At 43.5% G+C, this 16,591-nt stretch overlaps 1 protein-coding gene across 1 annotated transcript in view; it reads right to left on the reverse strand.

Annotated features, from left to right (window-relative positions):
* Positions 1 to 16,591, reverse strand: part of lyst (lysosomal trafficking regulator) — a 282,509-nt gene that overhangs the window by 90,228 nt on the left and 175,690 nt on the right. Inside the window, 5 exon segments of the mRNA XM_052497067.1 lie at positions 4,647 to 4,799; positions 9,476 to 9,642; positions 11,126 to 11,356; positions 12,961 to 13,130; positions 15,857 to 16,037. Coding sequence (XP_052353027.1) covers positions 4,647 to 4,799; positions 9,476 to 9,642; positions 11,126 to 11,356; positions 12,961 to 13,130; positions 15,857 to 16,037 — 902 coding nt within the window.

The raw sequence follows: 16,591 nt of genomic DNA on the forward strand, positions 1-16,591 counted from the left end.
AGGCTAATTGACATAATTTGAGTCAATTGGAGGTGTACCTGTGGATGTATTTCAAGGCCTACCTTCAAACTCAGTGCCTCTTTGCTTGACATCATGGGAAAATCAAAAGAAATCAGTCAAGACCTCAGAAAAAAATTGTAGACCTCCACAAGTCTGGTTCATCCTTGGGAGCAGCCGTCATACTGCTCAGGAACGAGACGCGTTCTGTCTCCTAGAGATGAATGTACTTTGGTGTGAAAAGTGCAAATCAATCCAAGAACAACAGCAAAGGACCTTGAATATGCTGGAGGAAACAGGTACAAAAGTATCTATATCCACAGTAAAACGAGTCCTATATCGACATAAGGCCGCTCAGCAAGAAAGAAGCCACTGCTCCAAAACTGCCATTAAAAAGCCAGACTATGGTTTGCAACTACACATGGGGACAAAGATCATACTTTTTGGAGAAATATCCTCTGGTTTGATGAAACAAAAATAGAATGGTTTGGCCATAATGACCATTGTTATGTTTGGAGGAAAAAGGGGAGGATTGCAAGCCGAAGAACACCATCCCAACCATGAAGCACAGGGGTGGCAGCATCATGTTGTGGGGTGCTTTGCTGCAGGAGTGACTGTTGCACTTCACAAAATATATGGCATCATGAGGCAGGAAAATTATGTGGATATATTGAAGCAACATCTCAAGACATCAGTCAGGAAGTTAAAGCTTGGTCACAAATGGGTCTTCCAAATGGACAATGACCCCAAGCATGCTTCCAAAGTTGTGGCAAAATGGCTGAAGGACAACAAAGTCAAGCTATTGGAGGGGCCATCACAAAGCCCTCACCTCAATCCTATAGAATATTTGTGGGCAGAACTGAAAAAGTGTGTGCCAGCAAGGATCCTACAAACCCGACTCAGTTACACCAGCTCTGTCAGGAGGAATGGGCCAAAATTCTCACAACTTATTGTGGGAAGCTTGTGGAAGGCTACCTGAAACGTTTGACCCAAGTTAAACAATTTTAAAGGCAATGCTACCAAACACTAATTGTGTGTATGTAAACTTCTGACCCCCTGGGAATGTGATGAAAGAAATAAAAGCTGAAATAAATCATTCTCTCTACTATTATTCTGACATTTCACATTCTTATAATAAAATGGTGATCTAACTGACCTAAGACAGGGCATTTTTACTAGGATTAAATTTCAGGAATTGTGAAAAACTGAGTTTAAATGTATTTGGCTAAGGTGTATGTAAACTTCCGACTTCAACTGTAACCATTTCACTAAACATCTCAGACTGGTCATAATACCTACACCGAACACGACTTCTACTGAAACCATTTCACTAAACATCTCAGACTGGTCATAAACACCGAACATAAATATATACGCAACCAAATACTTTACGGAGTTACATTGAGGATAGGGATACATATCAGGAATAGATAGATACATATCAGGAATAGATAGATACATATCAGGAATAGATAGATACATACATAAATACATATCAGGAATAGATAGATACATATCAGGAATAGATAGATACATATCAGGAATAGATAGATACATATCAGGAATAGATAGATACATATCAGGAAATCAGTCAATGGAAATAAATCAACGATGTCCTAATCTATGTAGGGGTGTGGATCAGAAAACCAGTCAGTATTTGGTGTGACCACCATCTGAAAGAACTGGGCCACTTTCAGCTTCCGGGAATTGTGAACAGATCCTTACGACATGGGGACGTGCATTATCATGCTGAAACATGAGGTGATGGTAGAGGATGAATGGCTCGACAATGGGCCTCAGGATCTCTTCACAGTATCCCTGTGCATTCAAACTGCCATCGATAAAATGCATTTCTGTCTGTTGTCAGTAGCTTGCACGTATTGCCAAGTTCTCTAAAACGACATTGGAGGCGGATTATTGTAGACAAATGAGCATTAAATGATCTGGCAACAGCTCTGGTGGACATTCCTGCTGTCAGCATGCCAATTGCACGCTCCCTCGACCCGAGACATCGAGTTGTGTGACAAAGCTGCACATTTTAGAGTGGCCTTTTATTGTCCACAGCACAAGGTGCACCTGTGTAGTGATAATGGTGTTTAATCAGCTTCTTGATATGCCACACCTGTCAGGTGGACGGATTATCTTGGCGAAGGAGAAATGTTCACTATCAGGGATGTAAACAAATTTGTGCACAACAGTTTAGAGAAATAAGCTTTTTGTGTGGAACATTTCTGGGATCTTTTATTTCAGCTCATGAAACACGAGACCAACACTTTACATGTTGCGTTTATATTTTTGTTCAGTGTATTTCACTAAACATCTCGTATACTACAAAGCAGTTACACTGACGTCTACTTCGGAAACAGTAGTTTGCATCATGCCATTAATATGTAAATAACCATGACAACTCCAACAGATAGAGAGCTCTCATTTCCCTTAGATCTGTCAACTGTAAAGTAACAATCAAGTAGTATTCTTCTTCTAGACCCTGAGCAACACAGTCCTATGCTATTGGCACTAACTAACTAACCAACCATGGATATCCTATCACCTGTGTTGGTCTTGGCACTAACTAACTAACTAACCAACCATGGATATCCTATCACCTGTGTTGGTCTTGGCACTAACTAACTAACCAACCATGGGATATCCTCTCACCTGTGTTGGTCTTGGCACTAACTAACTAACTAAACATGGGATATCCTATCACCTGTGTTGGTCTTGGCACTAACTAACTAACCAACCATGGGATATCCTATCACCTGTGTTGGTCTTGGCACTAACTAACTAACCAACCATGGGATATCCTCTCACCTGTGTTGGTCTTGGCACTAACTAACTAACTAACCATGGGATATCCTATCACCTGTGTTGGTCTTGGCACTAACTAACTAACCAACCATGGGATATCCTATCACCTGTGTTGGTCTTGGCACTAACTAACTAACCAACCATGGGATATCCTATCACCTGTGTTGGTCTTGGCACTAACTAACTAACTAAACATGGGATATCCTATCACCTGTGTTGGTCTTGGCACTAACTAACTAACCAACCATGGGATATCCTATCACCTGTGTTGGTCTTGGCACTAACTAACTAACCAACCATGGGATATCCTCTCACCTGCGATGGTCTTGGCACTAACTAACTAACTAACTAAACATGGGATATCCTATCACCTGTGTTGGTCTTGGCACTAACTAACTAACTAAACATGGGATATCCTATCACCTGTGTTGGTCTTGGCACTAACTAACTAACTAACTAACTAAACATGGGATATCCTATCACCTGTGTTGGTCTTGGCACTAACTAACTAACTAAACATGGGATATCCTATCACCTGTGTTGGTCTTGGCACTAACTAACTAACCAACCATGGGACATCCTATCACCTGTGTTGGTCTTGGCACTAACTAACTAACTAAACATGGGATATCCTATCACCTGTGTTGGTCTTGGCACTAACTAACTAACCAACCATGGGATATCCTATCACCTGTGTTGGTCTTGGCACTAACTAACTAACCAACCATGGGATATCCTATCACCTGTGTTGGTCTTGGCACTAACTAACTAACCAACCATGGGACATCCTATCACCTGTGTTGGTCTTGGCACTAACTAACTAACCAACCATGGGATATCCTCTCACCTGTGTTGGTCTTGGCACTAACTAACTAACCAACCATGGGACATCCTATCACCTGTGTTGGTCTTGGCACTAACTAACTAACTAAACATGGGATATCCTCTCACCTGTGTTGGTCTTGGCACTAACTAACTAACCAACCATGGGATATCCTCTCACCTGTGTTGGTCTTGGCACTAACTAACTAACTAAACATGGGACATCCTATCACCTGTGTTGGTCTTGGCACTAACTAACTAACCAACCATGGGACATCCTATCACCTGTGTTGGTCTTGGCACTAACTAACTAACCAACCATGGATATCCTATCACCTGTGTTGGTCTTGGCACTAACTAACCAACCAACCATGGATATCCTATCACCTGTGTTGGTCTTGGCACTAACTAACTAACCAACCATGGGATATCCTATCACCTGTGTTGGTCTTGGCACTAACTAACTAACTAACTAAACATGGGATATCCTATCACCTGTGTTGGTCTTGGCACTAACTAACTAACCAACCATGGATATCCTATCACCTGTGTTGGTCTTGGCACTAACTAACTAACCAACCATGGATATCCTATCACCTGTGTTGGTCTTGGCACTAACTAACTAACCAACCATGGGATATCCTATCACCTGTGTTGGTCTTGGCACTAACTAACCAACCAACCATGGATATCCTATCACCTGTGTTGGTCTTGGCACTAACTAACTAACCAACCATGGGATATCCTATCACCTGTGTTGGTCTTGGCACTAACTAACTAACCAACCATGGGATATCCTATCACCTGTGTTGGTCTTGGCACTAACTAACTAACTAAACATGGGATATCCTATCACCTGTGTTGGTCTTGGCACTAACTAACTAACCAACCATGGGATATCCTCTCACCTGTGATGGTCTTGGCACTAACTAACTAACTAACTAAACATGGGATATCCTCTCACCTGTGTTGGTCTTGGCACTAACTAACTAACTAAACATGGGATATCCTCTCACCTGCGATGCTCTTGCGTTTCTGGTAGATGGCATGGTGAGAAGAGGTGGGCACGTTGACAGAGCTGCTCAGCTTCTGAGGGTCCTGATTAGCTGTCGTCTTTATGAACTCAATAGCTGATTGGAGGACGCGGAATTGCAGGGCCACCGCCATCTCTACAGAAAATGAGAGAACGAGTAGCTGTGTGTTAGTAGTTTAAACAGACCTCTGGTGGGTGTCTGAGCTGTGTGTTAGTAGTTTAGACAGACCTCTGGTGGGTGTCTGAGCTGTGTGTTAGTAGTTTAGACAGACCTCTGGTGGGTGTCTGAGCTGTGTGTTAGTAGTTTAGACAGACCTCTGGTGGGTGTCTGAGCTGTGTGTTAGTAGTTTAGACAGACCTCTGGTGGGTGTCTGAGCTGTGTGTTAGTAGTTTAGACAGACCTCTGGTGGGTGTCTGAGCTGTGTGTTAGTAGTTTAAACAGTCCTGTGGTGGGTGTCTGAGCTGTGTGTTAGTAGTTTAAACAGTCCTGTGGTGGGTGTCTGAGCTGTGTGTTAGTAGTTTAAACAGACCTCTGGTGGGTGTCTGAGCTGTGTGTTAGTAGTTTAAACAGACCTCTGGTGGGTGTCTGAGCTGTGTGTTAGTAGTTTAAACAGACCTCTGGTGGGTGTCTGAGCTGTGTGTTAGTAGTTTAAACAGACCTCTGGTGGGTGTCTGAGCTGTGTGTTAGTAGTTTAGACATCAAAACTATGAAATAACATATCAGCTTCATGAGGATTCATTCATCAGCTTTTCCAGGCTATACTATAATATATATATATATATATATATATATACACACTCTACCAGTCTATACTATACTTACCCTATAATATATATATACTCTACCAGGCTATACTATACTTACCCTATAATATATATATACACTCTACCAGGCTATACTATACTTACCCTATAATATATACACACTCTACCAGGCTATACTATACTTACCCTATAATATATACACACTCTACCAGGCTATACTATACTTACCCTATAATATATACACACTCTACCAGGCTATACTATACTTACCCTATAATATATACACACTCTACCAGGCTATACTATACTTACCCTATAATATATACACACTCTACCAGGCTATACTATACTTACCCTATAATATATACACACTCTACCAGGCTATACTATACTTACCCTATAATATATATATATACTCTACCAGGCTATACTATAATATATATACACTACCAGGCTATACTATACTTACCCTATAATATATATACACTCTACCAGGCTATACTATACTTACCCTATATATATATATATACACTCTACCAGGCTATACTATAATATATATACACTACCAGGCTATACTATACTTACCCTATAATATATATACACTCTACCAGGCTATACTATACTTACCCTATAATATATACACACTCTACCAGGCTATACTATACTTACTATAATATATACACACTACCAGGCTATACTATACTTACCCTATAATATATACATACACTACCAGGCTATACTATACTTACCCTATAATATATACACACTCTACCAGGCTATACTATACTTACCCTATAATATATACACACTCTACCAGGCTATACTATACTTACCCTATATATATATATATATACTCTACCAGGCTATACTATAATATATATACACTACCAGGCTATACTATACTTACCCTATAATATATACACACTCTACCAGGCTATACTATACTTTTGCTGTGTAATATAAGAATGGGTCTATATACATACTCTACCAGGCTATAAATAATATATATACACTACACTTACCCTATAATATCATATACACTTCTACCAGGCTATACTATACTTACACTATTATATATACACTCTACCAGGCTATACTATAATAATATACACTACCAGGCTATACTATACACCCCCTATAATATATATACACTCTGACCCAGGCCATACTAGTTACTTACCCTATAATATTTACACACTCTGAACCAGGCTATACTATACTCTAGTGGTATATGATATATATACACTCTACCAGGCTATACTATAATCCATATATATACACTACCAGGCTATACTATACTTCAGCCTATAATATATATACACTCTAGTTCAGGCTATACTATATGTTACCCTATAATTATATATGTATATATAGATAGAATATACTTTTCACCTTACTTTGTCCAGGCTATACTATAATATATATACACTACCAGGCTATACTATACTTACCCTATAATATATATACACTCTACCAGGCTATACTATACTTACCCTATAAATATATATATATTTTATGCAACAGAAATCTACCAGGCTCATAAACTAGATACCTACCCTATTATGAATACACTGCTAAAAAAATAAAGATAAAAGTGTCCAGTGTGTGGTGTGTGTGTGTGTGTGTGCCAGTGAGTTCGTGTGTGTGTTTGCGTGGTGGAGGTGTGTGTGTGTACAGTACCCAGTATGGGTCTAGTATCCGCCTCTGCTCAAAAAATAAGGGGAACACTGCCAACAAAATGACCCCAAGTCAATCACAATTCTGTGAAATCAAACTGTCCACGAGGAACAACACTGATTGACAATAAATGTCACATGCTGTTGTGCAAATGGAATAGACAACAGGTGGAAATTATAGGCAAGATTAGCAAGACACCCCACTAAAGGAGTGGTTCTGCAGGTGGGGACCACAGACCACTTCTCAGTTCCTATGCTTCCTGCCTGCAACATCCTCCAGCATGACCCTCAGTCATGGTGTGGGGTGTGGCGGTGCGGTTGGCCCTGGTTCCTCCTAATGATGTTTTGGTCACTTTTGAATGCTGGCGGTGCTTTCACTCTAGTGGTAGCATGAGACGGAGTCTACAACCCACACAAGTGGCTCAGGTAGTGCAGCTCATCCAGGATGGCACATCAATGGGAGAGGTTTGCTGTGTCTGTCAGCGTAGTGTTGTTAATTAAACCTGTCAGTTCAGTGGTGATCGATAATGTTGAGGGGTCAAAAGTTATCTGGGAGTGTGTTAATAAGATAGAATGAACTTTTCACCTTACTTTGTCCTGTCGAGAGGGGGGTTTCGTTTAAGACAGTGAAATGACGTCATGATCTGTATTTAAACTGATATTTTTGTTTTGAGTGGGAGCGAGCTCCGATAAATTCTATTACCTATTATTTAAAGACTGGTCTGCGTCTATTTTATGCAACAAGAAATCTTACAAATTCTCATAAAATAGATGAAGGGCTTTCAATTGATGAAAGCACATTGGCATAATTAAATTATAATAACAAGTGTCCAGAAAGCTCTTAGAGCAGTATCCAGAAAAGTGGAGCGCTACCAGGAGAGTCACAGGCCAGTACATCAGAAAGAGACAGCTGGAGGAGACCGTAGGAGGGCAACAACTCACAGCTCAGCAGGACCAGAAAGACCCCGCTCTTGTGCAAGGAGGAGCAGAAAGACTCACAGCCAGAGCCCTGCAGAAAATGACAGCTCCAGCAGGCCACAAATGTGCATGTGTTTGCTCAAACGGTCAGAAACAGACTCACATGAGGGTGGTATGAGGGCCCGTCCACAGCTCTTGGGGTTGAAAGACTCACAGCCCAACACCGTCCAGAAAGACTCACGCTCTTGCCTTATCCAGAAAGACTCAAAGCTCTTAGAGCAGTACCCAGAAAGACTCACAGCCCTTAGAGCCTTACCCAGAAAGACTCACAGCTCTTAGAGCCTTACCCAGAGACTCACAGCTCTTAGAGCCTTACCCAGAAAGACTCACAGCTCTTAGAGCCTTACCCAGAAAGACTCACAGCTCTTAGAGCCTTACCCAGAAAGACTCACAGCTCTTAGAGCCTTACCCAGAAAGACACACAGCTCTTAGAGCCTTACCCAGAAAGACTCACAGCCAGCTCTTAGAGCCTTACCCAGAAAGACTCACAGCCAGCTCTTAGAGCCTTACCCAGAAAGACTCACAGCCAGCTCTTAGAGCCTTACCCAGAAAGACTCACAGCCAGCTCTTAGAGCCTTACCCAGAAAGACTCACAGCCAGCTCTTAGAGCCTTACCCAGAAAGACTCACAGCCAGCTCTTAGAGCCTTACCCAGAAAGACTCACAGCCAGCTCTTAGAGAACTGTAGTCTACCCACCCACACTGTCTCTGTTGGCTAGAGAGAACGTACCAATACTTCCTGAATGAACTGTAGTCTACCCACACTGTCTCTGTTGGCTAGAGAGAACGTACCAATACTTCCTGAAGGAACTGTAGTCTACCCACACTGTCTCTGTTGGCTAGAGAGAACGTACCAATACTTCCTGAAGGAACTGTAGTCTACCCACACTGTCTCTGTTGGCTCGAGAGAACGTACCAATACTTCCTGAAGGAACTGTAGTCTACCTACCCACACTGTCTCTGTTGGCTAGAGAGAACGTACCAATACTTCCTGAAGGAACTGTTCATGTACAGTAGAGTCGTCTATTAAGAATCATGGGTTCATCTCATCACAGTACCCTACTCTCTAACATAGGTACCAGCCTAGATCTCACCCTGGGTTCATCTCACCACAGTATCCTACTCTCTAATATAGGTACCAGGCTATATCTTACCCTGGGTTCATCTCATCACAGTACCCTACTCTCTAATATAGGTACCAGGCTATATCTTATCTGGGGTTCATCTCATCACAGTACCCTACTCTCTAATATAGGTACCAGGCTATATCTTACCCTGGGTTCATCTCATCACAGTATCCTACTCTCTAATATAGGTACCAGGCTATATCTTACCCTGGGTTCATCTCACCACAGTACCCTACTCTCTAATATAGGTACCAGGCTATATCTTACCCTGGGTGCGTTTCATCTTGGACGTCTCCATGAAGCCCAGCAGTGTGATTAGGTCCTCTATGATCCTGAAGTATTGAGCACCAGAGGAAGAACAGGAATGGATGGTCACCGCGACCAAGAGCTGTTGGATATCAACCACTAGTAGTTTGTAGTCGTTCAGAGGTATACTGGGGAGAGAGATTGATTGAGACAGACAGAGAGCAGCGTGAGACCCCTGGCCAGCCCTCCCATCGTTCTACAAAGCATCAGTGGTGCATGTGTTCTAGTTTCAAATGATGCCATGAAACAATCTCTGTGTGGTGCAGCTACATATTCATCTATATATTATATACCAGATATAAATACATCTGTGTGGTGCAGCTACATATTCATCTATATATTATATACCAGATATAAATACATCTGTGTGGTGCAGCTACATATTCATCTATATATTATATACCAGATATAAATACATCTGTGTGGTGCAGCTACATATTCATCTATATATTATATACCAGATATAAATACATCTGTGTGGTGCAGCTACATATTCATCTATATATTATATACCAGATATAAATACATCTGTGTGGTGCAGCTACATATTCATCTATATATTATATACAAATACATCTGTGTGGTGCAGCTACATATTCATCTATATATTATATAAATACATCAGCTACATATTCATCTATATATTATATATAAATACATCTGTGTGGTGCAGCTACATATTCATCTATATATTATATACCAGATATAAATACATCTGTGTGGTGCAGCTACATATTCATCTATATATTATATACCAGATATAAATACATCTGTGTGGTGCAGCTACATATTCATCTATATATTATATACCAGATATAAATACATCTGTGTGGTGCAGCTACATATTCATCTATATATTATATCATAACATCATTATGTTTGGAGGAAAAAAGGGGAGGCTTGCAAGCCAAAGAACACCATCCCAACCGTGAAGCACAGGGGTGGCAGAATCATGTTATGAAGGTGCTTTGCTGCAGGAGGGACTAGTGCACTTCACAAAATATATGGCATCATGAGGCAGGAAAATTATGTGGATATATTGAAGCAACATCTCAAGACATCAGTCAGGAAGTTAAAGCTTGGTCGCAAATGGGTCTTCCAAATGGACAATGACCCCAAGCTTGCTTCCAAAGTTGTGGCAAAATGGCTTAAGGACAACATCGTCAAGGTATTGGAGTGGCCATCACAAAGCCCTCACCTCAATCCTATAGAATATTTGTGGGCAGAACTGAAAAAGCATGTGTGAGCAAGGAGGCCTACAAACCTGACTCAGTTACACCAGCTCTGTCAGGAGGAATGGGCCAAAATTCACCCAATTTATTGTGGGAAGCTTGTGGAAGGCTACCCGGAATGTTTGACCCAAGTTAAACAATTTAAAGGCAATGCTACCTAATACTAATTGAGTGTATGTAGTAAACTTCTGATCCACTGGGAATATGATGAAAGAAATAAAAGCTGAAATAAATCACTCTATATTATTCTGACATTTCACATTCTTAAAATAAACTGGTGATCCTAACTGACCTGAAACAGGGAATTTTTTACCAGGATTAAATGTCAGGAATTGTGAAACTGAGTTGAAATGTATTTGGCTAAGGTGCGTGTACTGACCCGTGCTCCATGCCGTTGAGTGTCGACAGGGTGTTGAAGAGGACGTAGAGCAGGCCGTGGTCCAGCAGTATGTCAGCCAGTTTGGGACAGGCGTTGACGAGCTGCAGTAGCATACAGAGCACGTTGTGGACCAGACTGTTCTCACACAGACTGTTCTCTATTAAGCCCAGCACTGGGATGATACAACGCTTCCTGAAGGGACTGATGGTCTCCATGTCCTCCAAGTCTAGACTGGAAAATACAACAACAATAAACACAACACTGACACCTCCATATTGTTTCTGTTTCATATCCATCTCCTCCCCCAGGCCTTGTTCTCTCCCCTCCCCATCTCCTCCCCCAGGCCTTGTTCTCTCCCCTCCCCACCTCCTCCTCCAGGCCTTGTTCTCTCCCCTCCCCATCTCCTCCCCCAGGCCTTGTTCTCTCCCCTCCCCACCTCCTCCCCCAGGCCTTGTTCTCTCCCCTCCCCATCTCCTCCCCCAGGCCTTGTTCTCTCCCCTCCCCTCCCCATCTCCCCATCTCCTCCCCCAGGCCTTGTCTCTCCCTCCCCCCTCCCCATCTCCTCCTCCTCTAGGCCTTGTTCTCTCCCCTCCCCATCTCCTCCCCCAGGCCTTGTTCTCTCCCCTCCCCATCTCCTCCCCTCCCCCTCCTCCCCCAGGCCTTGTTCTTCCCCTCCCCACCTCCTCCTCAGGCCTTGTTCTCTCCCTCCCCATCTCCTCCCCCAGGCCTTGTTCTCTCCCTCCCCATCTCCTCCTCCCAGGCCTTGTTCTCTCTCCCATCTCCTCCCCCAGGCCTTGTTCTCTCCCCTCCCCATCTCCTCCCCCAGGCCTTGTTCTCTCTCTCCCATCTCCTCCCCAGGCCTTGTTCTCTCCCCTCCCCATCTCCTCCCCCAGGCCTTGTTCTCTCCCCTCCCCATCTCCTCCTCCAGGCCTTGCTCCCTCCCCATCTCCCCATCTCCCCTCCTCCTCCAGGCCTTGTTCTCCCCCTCACCATCTCCTCCCCCAGGCCTTGTTCCCCCCCCATCTCCTCCCCCAGGCCTTGTTCTCTCCCCTCCCCATCTCCTCCCCCAGGCCTTGTTCTCTCCCCTCCCCACCTCCTCCTCCAGGCCTTGTTCTCTCCCCTCCCCAGGCCTTGTTCTCTCCCCTCCCCATCTCCTCCTCCTCTAGGCCTTGTTCTCTCTCCTCATCTCCTCCTCCTCTAGGCCTTGTTCTCTCCCCTCCCCATCTCCTCCTCCAGGCCTTGCTCTCTCTCCCATCTCCTCCTCCAGGCCTTGTTCTCTCCCCTCCCCATCTCCTCCCCCAGGCCTTGCTCTCTCTCCCATCTCCTCCTCCAGGCCTTGTTCTCTCCCCTCCCCATCTCCTCCCCCAGGCCTTGTTCTCTCCCCTCCCCATCTCCTCCCCCAGGCCTTGTTCTCTCCCCTCCCCACCTCCTCCTCCAGGCCTTGTTCTCTCCCCTCCCCATCTCCTCCCCCAGGCCTTGTTCTCTCCCCTCCCCATCTCCTCCCCAGGCCTTGTTCTCTCCCCTCCCCATCTCCTCCTCCAGGCCTTGTTCTCTCCCCTCCCCATCTCCTCCCCCAGGCCTTGTTCTCTCCCCTCCCCATCTCCTCCCCCAGGCCTTGTTCTCTCCCCTCCCCATCTCCTCCCCCAGGCCTTGCTCTCTCCCCTCCCCATCTCCTCCTCCAGGCCTTGCTCTCTCCCATCTCCTCCTCCAGGCCTTGCTCTCTCCCATCTCCTCCTCCAGGCCTTGCTCTCTCCCATCTCCTTCTCCAGGCCTTGCTCTCTCCCCCCTCCCCATCTCCTCCTCTAGGCCTTGTTCTCTCCCCTCCCCGTACGTACTCCTCCTCGAGGCCGACAGGTCGTCCAAACAGCATCTCCAGGAAGACCTCCAGCAGGCCCTGAGTCCCCTGGTGCAGGTACAGCTGATTGGCTAAGAGACTGAAGCCATGGTTTTTCAGGAACTTCTCCTTCTGCTCCTTAAACGCTCGGCTGAAGTAGGCATCCAGGAGCTAGAGAGAGGAGATAACATACTGGTATCAAGGAGATAGAGAGAGAGGAGATAACATACTGGTATCCAGGAGATAGAGAGAGAGGAGATAACATACTGGTATCCAGGAGATAGAGAGAGAGGAGATAACATACTGGTATCCAGGAGATAGAGAGAGGAGATAACATACTGGTATCCAGGAGATAGAGAGAGGAGATAACATACTGGTATCCAGGAGATAGAGAGAGGAGATAACATACTGGTATCCAGGAGATAGAGAGAGGAGATAACATACTGGTATCCAGGAGATAGAGAGAGGAGATAACATACTGGTATCAAGGAGATAGAGAGAGGAGATAACATACTGGTATCCAGGAGCTGGATAGAGAGAGGAGATAACATACTGGTATCCAGGAGATAGAGAGAGGAGATAACATACTGGTATCCAGGAGATAGAGAGAGGAGATAACATACTGGTATCCAGGAGATAGAGAGAGGAGATAACATACTGGTATCCAGGAGCTAGAGAGAGGAGATAACATACTGGTATCCAGGAGCTAGAGAGAGGAGATAACATACTGGTATCCAGGAGATAGAGAGAGGAGATAACATACTGGTATCAAGGAGATAGAGAGAGGAGATAACATACTCAGGGTATCATACTGGAGATAGAGAGAGGAGATAACATACTGGTATCCAGGAGATAGAGAGAGGAGATAACATACTGGTATCCAGGAGATAGAGAGAGGAGATAACATACTGGTATCAGGAGATAGAGAGAGGAGATAACATACTGGTATCAGGAGATAGAGAGAGGAGATAACATACTGGTATTCAGGAGATAGAGAGGAGATAACATACTGGTATCAGGAGATAGAGAGAGGAGATAACATACTGGTATCCAGGAGATAGAGAGAGGAGATAACATACTGGTATCCAGGAGATAGAGAGAGGAGATAACATACTGGTATCCAGGAGATAGAGAGAGGAGATAACATACTGGTATCCAGGAGATAGAGAGAGGAGATAACATACTGGTATCCAGGAGATAGAGAGAGGAGATAACATACTGGTATCCAGGAGATAGAGAGAGGAGATAACATACTGGTATCCAGGAGATAGAGAGAGGAGATAACATACTGGTATCCAGGAGATAGAGAGAGGAGATAACATACTGGTATCCAGGAGATAGAGAGAGGAGATAACATACTGGTATCAAGGAGATAGAGAGAGGAGATAATATACTGGTATCAAGGAGATAGAGAGAGGAGATAACATACTGGTATCCAGGAGCTAGAGAGAGGAGATAACATACTGGTATCAAGGAGCTAGAGAGAGGAGAGACAGTAAGCCGTCAGAGCTAACCTAACATACTGGCATCCAGGAGATAGAGAGAGAAGGTAACATACTGGTATTCAGGAGACAGAGAGAGGAGATAACATACTGGTATTCAGGAGACAGAGAGAGAAGGTAACATACTGGCATTCAGGAGATAGAGAGAGGAGATAACATACTGGTATCAAGGAGATAGAGAGAGGAGATAACATACTGGTATCCAGGAGCTAGAGAGAGGAGATAACATACTGGTATTCAGGAGATAGAGAGAGGAGATAACATACTGGTATCCAGGAGATGGAGAGAGGAGATAACATACTGGTATCCAGGAGATAGAGAGAAGGTAACATACTGGTATTCAGGAGATAGAGAGAGGAGATAACATACTGGTATCCAGGAGATAGAGAGAGGAGATAACATACTGGTATCCAGGAGATAGAGAGAGGAGATAACATACTGGTATTCAGGAGATAGAGAGAGGAGATAACATACTGGTATTCAGGAGATAGAGAGAGGAGATAACATACTGGTATTCAGGAGATAGAGAGAGAAGGTAACATACTGGCATTCAGAGAGATAGAGAGAGGAGATAACATACTGGTATCAAGGAGCTAGAGAGAGGAGACAGTAAGAGTCAGAGCTAATAACATACTGGTATCCAGGAGATAGAGAGAGGAGATAACATACTGGTATCCAGGAGATAGAGAGAGGAGATAACATACTGGTATCCAGGAGATAGAGAGAGGAGATAACATACTGGTATTCAGGAGCTGGAGAGAGGAGATAACATACTGGCATCCAGGAGCTGGAGAGAGGAGATAACATACTGGTATCCAGGAGATAGAGAGAGGAGATAACATACTGGTATTCAGGAGATAGAGAGAGGAGATAACATACTGGCATCCAGGAGCTGGAGAGAGGAGATAACATACTGGTATTCAGGAGATAGAGAGAGGAGATAACATACTGGTATCCAGGAGATAGAGAGAGGAGATAACATACTGGTATCAAGGAGATAGAGAGAGGAGATAACATACTGGTATCCAGGAGCTGGAGAGAGGAGATAACATACTGGCATCCAGGAGATAGAGAGAGGAGATAACATACTGGTATCAAGGAGATAGAGAGAGGAGATAACATACTGGCATCCAGGAGATAGAGAGAGGAGATAACATACTGGTATCCAGGAGATAGAGAGAGGAGATAACATACTGGCATCCAGGAGCTACAGAACAAGGAGTGAGACACAGCAGCATTAGGTCTAAAAGAATATGAGATCCCTGTTGAAGGCTTGGCTGAGGTAGGTGTCTAGGAGCTGGGACATAACTGTTAACAGGCAACATTACACATAGTGGAAATGTGTTGGCCTGCACCTTCCTCAGTACGTGTGTGTGTGCATACAATACCACTAACCTTCATAACCCCCTGCTGTATAAGGGGAGAGGAGTGGTTGACGAGGACGATAAGAGCTTCAGGTTGGACCAGCTTATCCATCACCTCGTGCAGCATCAGGTCTGGTAGTAGTAGCAGAACCCCCCTCAACAGGTCATATAGACCATAGCATATTAACACCAGGCAGTCCTCTGTACTGGACCTGTAATAAAATATTAATAACACCAGTCCTCTGTAATAATACAACACCAGTCCTCTGTAATAATGTAACACCAGTCCTCTGTAATAATATATTAATAACAATAGTCCTCTGTACTGGACCTGTAATAAAATATTAATAACACCAGTCCTCTGTAATAATATAACACCAGTCCTCTGTAATAATATATTAAAAACACCAGTCCTCTGTAATAATATATTAACAACACCAGTCCTCTGTAATATAATATTAACAACACCAGTCCTCTGTAATATAATATTAATAACACCAGTCCTCTGTAATAATATATTAATAACACCAGTCCTCTGTAATAATATATTAATAACACCAGTCCTCTGTAATAATATATTAATAACACCAGTCCTCTGTAATAATGTATTAATAACACCAGTCCTCTGTAATAATATATTAATAACACCAGTCCTCTGTAATAATATAACACCAGTCCTCTGTAATAATATATTAATAACACCAGTCCTCTGTAATAATATATTAATAACACCAGTCCTCTGTAATAATATATTAATAACACCAGT

The sequence above is a fragment of the Oncorhynchus keta genome, chromosome 3 (genome assembly GCF_023373465.1).
Source record: "Oncorhynchus keta strain PuntledgeMale-10-30-2019 chromosome 3, Oket_V2, whole genome shotgun sequence".
Classification (NCBI taxonomy): domain Eukaryota; kingdom Metazoa; phylum Chordata; class Actinopteri; order Salmoniformes; family Salmonidae; genus Oncorhynchus; species Oncorhynchus keta.